The sequence below is a fragment of the Lingula anatina genome, chromosome 4, assembly GCF_051362555.1.
Source record: "Lingula anatina isolate TDL-2025a chromosome 4, LinAna3.0, whole genome shotgun sequence".
In the NCBI taxonomy this organism is placed as follows: Eukaryota; Metazoa; Brachiopoda; class Lingulata; order Lingulida; family Lingulidae; genus Lingula; species Lingula anatina.
Genome location: NC_141770.1, coordinates 4,683,773 through 4,692,720, shown reverse-complemented (window position 1 = coordinate 4,692,720; position 8,948 = coordinate 4,683,773). Strand labels below are relative to the sequence as shown.

Here is an 8,948-nt window from a genome sequence, read left to right as displayed (position 1 = left end):
TTTCAGAGATAACTATTCTAAGTTTATTCATTACTGTAAGTAAAAAAAACAGAAAAGGCTTTGTAAAAGACTAAATTATGCAATATAAACAAACTTTATGATCAAGAAATATATTGGTCTATATGAATATCACATCATTAAGTGAACTGTTCATTGTTCATGTCATAGAGGCAAACTGCCCACATAAGATCACAAAAGATATGAAGAGCTGTACACTGTAGCCATCAAAGTCATTCAGCTTCAGGTACACGGCTTCACACTTAAGTACAGATTCATATTTAAGAGTACACGAGGAGAAATTTTATTTCAACCAAAACCATGCTGCATGAAAACTACCAAGAGCTAATAAGCTGATGTGTTTTTACAAATACATAATCTGAATTTCATTGGAGGAATATAAAAAGAAATTCAGGTATATCGCTTCTGGTACTGTCTAGTACCATGTATAATGCAGACAAAGAAATGCCTTTAATAATTTTGTTCTCAGATGAAAATGCATACAACATATTAAATGCTAATTTTAAACCATTTGTAATTTTTTTCACTGCACTCTCTATTGACAGATTGCCTGCAGTTGAGTAAGGTGGGAAGGATAACATGTGGCTTTGTTTGCTGGCTAGACTGATGGTGCTGCTGTCTGGTAGACTGGGATCACATTAACTATATCACAACATATGGAGTCCAAATGAGAACAGGGGCAAAGGTGGCTGCTTGGGAGTAGGGGTGAATTCATCAGTTTGCTGTCTGTAGAGCCAAGGGCAGTGGTAGATGTACTGGGGTACTCTGCCACAGGTGTACTGGTAAGACATCTAGACATGAATCACTGGATGACATGAATCACTAATTAATCCTGGATAACAGCTCTATACCATACTCTTGCTGCCTTGTAACCACTCCCTGAAAAATACACAGCAGGTAAAACTGATTTTAGTAAAAATACTATAAATTTAATGAAAAAATAATAATCCTATAGAGCTGGTTTTGTAATTTGAGCATCGCAGGATAACCCAGACTGCAAGCATCATGGCAGGACAACAGAGACTGCCAAAACATGGCAAGACAAGTGAGACTGCCAGCATCATGGCAGGACGACTGAAACTTCCAGAACATGGCTCGACAACTGAGACTGCTAGCTTCATGGCTTCACTGGCAGCCAGTGTAATCCTTTCAGAATGGGAGTGACATGGTGTGCACAGATATTGCACTTTATCTGACAAACCAGTCTTGCAGCTGAGTTTTGAATAACTAAATAATTTTTAGTATGATAGTCATATGTACCAAAGAGGAGACTTGCAGTAATCTTATCTTGATGATTTAAATGTATTTACTAATTGTTCAGTGGTTCTGTTATTGAACACTTTCCTTACTTTTCTAATGTGCAGAAGATGCTGATTTACACACTTCAGATACATGCTTCCCTACAGTGCCGTTTTCATTGAGGGTAACTACCAGATCTTTTACAGAACTAGATGCCATCTATGCAAATGTCGGTACTTGCTGCATTTTTCCTATCTGCTTTGAACCTTGATGTAAACCATATCAACTTGGCCTTAGTATCATTTAAAGCCAAAATGTTCACATTCATCCATTCTCGAATCTCTGCAAGACAAGCCTCTATAGAAGTGATTGTTGCAGACTGGTTGCTCTTGCATGTAATATAGACTTGTGTCATCTGCAAAAATGACAGTGTTCAGACCATGTTTAAGTATATCTTCTACAGGTAACATGTATAATGAAAACAGGATTGGACCTAACACAGCATCAAGGCAGGACCACCGAAAAATGCCAGAACATGGCAAGCCAAGCGAGACTGCCAGCTTCATGGCAGGGCAGTCGAGACTTCCAGCATCATGGCAGGATAACTGAGACTTATCTTGATGATTTAAATGCATTTACTAATTTTTCAGTGGATTTGTTATTTAACACTTTCCTTACTTTTCCAATAGTGCATAAGATGCTGATATTCACACTTCAGATACATGCTTCCCCACAGTGCCATTTCTATCGATGGCAACTCCCAGATCTTTTACAGAACTAGATGGTTTTATAAGAACATCTCCTATGCAATGCTGGCATTTGCTGCATTTTTCCTACTTGCCTTGAACTTGATGTAAACCATATCAACTCAGTCTTAGTATTATTTAAAGCCAACATGTTCGCCTTCATCCATTCTCGAAAACTCTGCAAGACAAGCCTCCATAGAAGTGATTGTTGCAGACTGGTTGCTTTTGCATGTCATATATACTTGTGTGTCATCTGCAAAAATGACAGTGTTCAGACCATGCTTAAGTATGATTTTTTCTACAGGTATAATAATGTATAATAATGTATAATAATGAGAATATGACTGGACCTAACATAGCATCATGGCAGGACAGCCGGGCCTGCTAGAACAAGGCAGGACCATTGAAAACTGCCAGAACATGGCAGTACAACTGAGACTGCCAGAACATGCCAGGACCATCGAGACTGCCAGCATCATGGCAGGACCACCCAGACTGCCAGAACATGCCAGGACCTCCCAGACTGCCAGCATCATGGCAGGACCACCCAAACTGCCAGAACATGGCAGGACCACCCAGACTGCCAGTGTCATGGCAGGAACACCCAGACTGCCAGAACATGGCAGGACCTCCCAGACTGCCAGCATCCTGGCAGGACCACCCAGACTGCCAGAACATGGCAGGACCTCCCAGACTGCCAGTATCATGGCAGGACCACCCAGACTGCCAGAACATGGCAGGACCACCCAGACTGCTAGAACATAGCAGGACCACCCAGACTGCCAGTGTCATGGCAGGACCACCCAGACTGCCAGAACATGGCAGGACCACCCAGACTGCCAGTGTCATGGCAGGACGACCGGGACTGCCAGTGTCATGGCAGGACGACCGAGACTGCCAATGTCATGGCAGGACGACAGAGACTGCCAATGTCATGGCAGGACAACCGAGACTGCCAATGTCATGACAGGACAACCGAGACTGCCAATGTCATGGCAGGACAACCGGGACTGCCAATGTCATGGCAGGACAACCGAGACTGCCAATGTCATGGCAGGACAACCGAGACTGCCAATGTCAAGGCAGGACAACCGGGACTGCCAATGTCATGGCAGGACAACCGAGACTGCCAATGTCATGGCAGGATGACCTAAACTGCCAGCATCATGGCAGGACAACCAAGTCTGCCAGCATCATGACTGGACAACCGATTCTACCAGCACCTTGGCAGGACAATCAAGATTAACAAAAACATGGCAGGACAATTGTGACTGCCAGAACATGGAAGGGCAACCCAGACTGCCAGTTTCAAGGCAGGACAGCTGAGACTGCAATCAGAATGGCAGCACAGCTGAATCTGCCAGAACTCTGGCAGGACAACCAAGTCTGCCAGCATCATGGCAAGACCACTGAGACTGCCAGAACATGGCAGGACAACCGAGACTGCCAGAACATGGCAGGACAATCTAGACTGCCAGTTTCATGGCAGGACAGCTGAACCTGCCATCAGAATGACAGGACAGCCGAATCTGCCAGAACTCTGGCAGGACAACCAAGTCTGCCAGCATCATGGCAAGACCACTGAGACTGCCAGAACATGGCAGGACAAACGAGACTGCCAGAACATGGCAGGACAATCTAGACTGCCAGTTTCATGGCAGGACAGCCGAACCTGCCATCAGAATGACAGGACAGCCGAATCTGCTAGAACTCTGGCAGGACGACCAAGTCTGCCAGCATCATGGCAAGACCACTGAGACTGCCAGAACATGGCAGGACAACCCAGACTGCCAGAACATGGCAGGACAATCTAGACTACCAGTTTCATAGCAGGACAGCCGAACCTGCCATCAGAATGACAGGATAGCCGAATCTGCCAGAACTCTGGCAGGACGACCAAGTCTGCCAGTATCATGGCAAGACCACTGAGACTGCCAGAACATGGCAGGACAACCCAGACTGCCAGAACATGGCAGGACAATCTAGACTGCCAGTTTCATGGCAGGACAGCCGAACCTGCCATCAGAATGACAGGACAGCCGAATCTGCCAGAACTCTGGCAGGACAACCAAGTCTGCCAGCATCATGGCAAGACCACTGAGACTGCCAGAACATGGCAGGACAACCGAGACTGCCAGAACATGGCAGGACAATCTAGACTGCCAGTTTCATGGCAGGACAGCCGAACCTGCCATCAGAATGACAGGACAGCCGAATCTGCTAGAACTCTGGCAGGACGACCAAGTCTGCCAGCATCATGGCAAGACCACTGAGACTGCCAGAACATGGCAGGACAACCCAGACTGCCAGAACATGGCAGGACAATCTAGACTGCCAGTTTCATGGCAGGACAGCCGAACCTGCCATCAGAATGACAGGACAGCCGAATCTGTCAGAACTCTGGCAGGACGACCAAGTCTGCCAGCATCATGGCAAGACCACTGAGACTGCCAGAACATGGCAGGACAACCGAGACTGCCAGAACATGGCAGGACAATCTAGACTGCCAGTTTCATGGCAGGACAGCCGAACCTGCCATCAGAATGACAGGACAGCCGAATCTGCCAGAACTCTGGCAGGACGACCAAGTCTGCCAGCATCATGGCAAGACCACTGAGACTGCCAGAACATGGCAGGACAACCGAGACTTCCAGAACATGGCAGGACAATCTAGACTGCCAGTTTCATGGCAGGACAGCCGAACCTGCCATCAGAATGACAGGACAGCCGAATCTGCCAGAACTCTGGCAGGACAACCAAGTCTGCCAGCATCATGGCAAGACAACTGAGACTGCCAGAACATGGCAGGACAACCAAGACTGCCAGAACATGGCAGGACAATCTAGACTACCAGTTTCTTGGCAGGACAGCCGAACCTGCCATCAGAATGACAGGACAGCTGAATCTGCCAGAACTCTGGCAGGACGACCAAGTCTGCCAGCATCATGGCAAGACCACTGAGACTGCCAGAACATGGCAGGACAACCGAGACTGCCAGAACATGGCAGGACAATCTAGACTGCCAGTTTCATGGCAGGACAGCTGAGACTGCCATCAGAATGGCAGGACAACCCAATCTGCCAGAACTCTGGCTGGACAACCAAGTCTGCCAGCATCATGGTAGTCTGGATCTGAAGCCTAGATCTTTCATGGAGCATATATCCTATTTCCCGGAAATGCAGTAGTTGGGAGTCCCTGAAATTAAAAGACGAAAATCACATTAAAAAAAAAAAAATTTGATAAAGCAATATGTAGATCATTACAACATCTTATTTTGGCATTTATATATAAAATTCTATTCAACTTTAAAATAATATGAACATATTTAATGAAGCACCACATTTTGTTCAGTAGCAGACTTTACAATGCTTGCCAACAAACCAGGTGGCTGTTTATGCCTCCGTAACAATCACTTTACAGATTATTACCAGAAGAAAACTTTTCAGAAAAAAAACATGGACTAACTTTGAATGTTGGAATGGATTAGTTAAATACTGGTTAGTATGGGTATGGGAAAAGCATTGTTTTCCCCAGGTAAATACTTTCTTTGCCAAAACAACCAGTTGTTATCCCTTAAAAAGTTATTTGTAGGGCATATTGATGAAAAACTAGCTAGACTTTGCCTTGTTTCATTCCACTAGAGAGGTCAGGTCAACTTTGATAGTTACATAAATATCAGCCAAAATGACCTTATTTGATAGAGAAATTCATGAGCTTTCCAAAACATTTTTTTAAATCAAGCTAATGATAAATAAAAAACTAATTTGAACCTAGAATTAGTTTAAATATCTAGGTAGGGGTTACAGAATTTTCAGAACTTCATTACACTAACTCTAAAACATGATTAAACACTTTACAAGCTAGTTGTGGTTGCTGTTTTCGGTTAATTCACCTGTAACCCCTCAGTCAAATGGTTGGTTCATTCAATATGTGGCCAAATACGAGGAAATAACATTCGGGATGCCATACGGAGCTTTTGGAAAAATGGCGCAAAACGCGCAGGTTAAGTAAAATTCGTAAATAGTGGGAATCAAAAGAAGAAGTGAAGTCACCTGCGATTTTTCTCGTAGCATTTTCGTGGCTGGAGGATAACAACGGAGAAATGATACATTTTTACATAGTATACACATATTGTTAGAAAGCCCATTCAATGCACTTTTTAAATATATTTTCATATTTATCATAGGACGCAAATCTTGGAAGTTATGATGGAAAACAAACAGCGAGGTAAGATTTTCCACCGCGTGAGCGGTTTGACCTGACCTCCCTAATTCCACTCGTGCACCCAGCCTGAGTCCAGGAATGGAGTGACATATTACAACATTTTATTGCTGAATACGCATTTGTATGTTCTGGTTTATTTAAATGAACAGGACATTTTCATACTTTGAAAAAAGTCGATGTCCTCTCCCATAAAACAAAACCTATAAAATGAATGTAGATACCTGCCCAATAGCTTTACACTGTTGAAGACGGATGTCTAGTTCAGACCTTTTGGCAGCCAAAATAAGCCCATCACTTCCTCATTGGCAAATGCGTTTCCTCTCTAAAATAAAACAGAAAATGTATTATTAAAACTTATACAGTAGTTGATTTTTGACTTCTAATGGAGAGTGTATTTGACGTTTGTACAATGTTTCTACGGTCAAAAGGACTAAAGTGCAAATCAACTTTATTCTATTGATAAAGGCCACCAGCCCAAAGCAAATACATCACAAGGGTACAGTTCGACATTTCACATCAGTTTTCTCTAGGAATCAAACCATGATAAATAAATCTAGCAAGATTGTTTAGAGCATCAGGATTTTTTGTTTTCATCATAGCAATATAACAATTTGAAGATGTATTGTTAGTATTCAAATTAGGAATGTACCAAGCTCTCAATTCCTCATAACGTGGACAAACTAGTAAAAAATGCTTCTCATCTTCAATATCATAAATATTTTTGTCTAAGCAATATTTACACAACCTATTTTTTGTAAATTTTCATGTCTACCAGTTTCTATTGCAAGTCTATGATTTGAAGCCCTGAATCTTGAAAATGCTGTGTTTCCTAATATTTACATCAAATAGATATTTTTCAGGTTCTAACAAACTCTTAAACAATGCATAGTTTTCACAAAGTTTTGGACTATTTTGTATGCTTTCAACCCAATTTTGTCTAGCACAGTCCTTCAGCCTAAGTAAAAACTGGCTTACAAAGGTATTTATATCACCCACGTCTTGTGCTATCCATGCATTACCAAAACCATACATATAAATTATTTGTTTCACTTTAGTCACCCAGTTAGTCCTTCCATGTTCATCTAGTGTACGCAACATATTGTAGCAAGCTCTGGGGTACCTTACCCTGAGTGTCAGAGCAACGGAAAAGCTAGCTTGCTAAATATACCTTGTGGTGGAGTCGCTTTTACTAGCACTGAAGACCAGCGGCCATGTTAGGTTTCCGTCAATCAAATAGAACTGCTCTGCAGTGAATCTGCAGTTGAATGTCATCAGACCAAAATAAAACGTAAAACAAATTTAATTCTGCTTTATTTAATTTTATTTGCTGTATTTAAGATGTAAAGTGAAAAAATAAATAATATTCTTCGGAAAGAAAAGATATATCCAATGTATTTGTATTTTTTGCTTATCAAAGAACATTTAGTCCTGAGATATACACGTGCACAATACATGTGCTTGCCGTGTGCCAAATTTGACAGCTACACTGTATGCCCGATACCACTATAAGGGCTGCGCAATGGCTACAAGAAAATAAGTTTTTACAGCAGAATGTTGCTTGTATTGTGGCACTGTCCTTCGACTGCAAGATATTTTCAATTCAAACTTCTAACTCCACATCAGGCACTTTAATTGCTTCTTGTCTCGCCTGCACGAGACTTCAGTGCAAGGTGGGAAAAGGCAGCTCCAGGCGGCCAAATATGGATCCAGGCGGACACAGCTGTGACGTGTGACTTCCAAATATGGAAGCGCCCCAGGCAGAATTTTGAAGAAGAACGCCCCCGAGTTGCCGCTGTTCGCTAGAGCCTGGTATTGCTACTATGGGTTATATATGAAATCAAGATCGAGCTGGCAATACCGGAATCTAGAACCTAGGGTAGGGTACCTCTCTGGTTCTAATCAATTTCAGCCAATACTTAATACGTTGTATAGTGTAAACTGGATACAATGGACATCTACCAGTTTCTTCGAGGACCACGACATTTGAAGTCCTTGAACTCAGCCCCAATAATTTTTTACAGAATTTATGTTGAACTATTTCTATTTGTTCACATTTCTTGAAGCCCCAAATTTCAGCTCCATAGCACAGAGTTGGTACAACAACATGATCAAACAAATATAGCGACTGAGTCAAAAGAGACGTCATTTTTTCTGATAAAGTATATCAGAATATTCAAGGCTTTTTCTCCTTGCTGTGCTAGGGTACTCTTAGCTTTGCTCCAGGACAAAAAAGCTGAGAATATCAGCCCTAGGTACTAACAATTTCTACCTCGATCCTTATTATTTAGGAACAATTTTTCATGTTTATTTAAATAACCACCTCGTCTGAATACGATGATTTTTGTTTTATCTACGTTGATCATCATGCCATATTTTTGCAGAAGTTTTCTAGTTTTACTATATAAGCTTTTGCAAGCTACCAACCGTGTCACTTATCTCTACTGCATCGTCTGCAAAGAGCAAATGTGAGATGTTTGGTGCATCTTCATTTACGAAAAAATGATAATGAAATGTCGAACTGTAACCCTGTGCTGTATTTGCTATGGGCCGGTGGCCTTTATCAATTGAATAAAGTTGATTTGTGAGATAAGAATTAAGGACTAAAGTGCGAACTGCGTCATTTGGGCCAACGTCGTCAACACAAAATACGAAACGTTACATTATATCATGTATGGAAGGCAAATGCAACCTGATGTCATTTTTTGTGCTTAATTTTTTGCT

The 8,948-nt window shown here is 42.3% G+C and overlaps 1 protein-coding gene across 1 annotated transcript; it reads right to left on the bottom strand.

Annotated features, from left to right (window-relative positions):
* LOC147762114 (uncharacterized) lies at nucleotides 1–3,357 on the bottom strand. Its single transcript, XM_087011789.1, has 2 exons — nucleotides 1,368–3,357; nucleotides 1–897 (listed from the first exon to the last, which is right to left on the bottom strand). The coding sequence occupies exon 1, from the start codon at nucleotides 2,850–2,852 to the stop codon at nucleotides 2,388–2,390; it is 465 nt and encodes a 154-aa protein (XP_086867915.1). The 5' UTR covers nucleotides 2,853–3,357; the 3' UTR covers nucleotides 1–897; nucleotides 1,368–2,387.
* Between the last annotated feature and the right edge of the window lie 5,591 nt (nucleotides 3,358–8,948).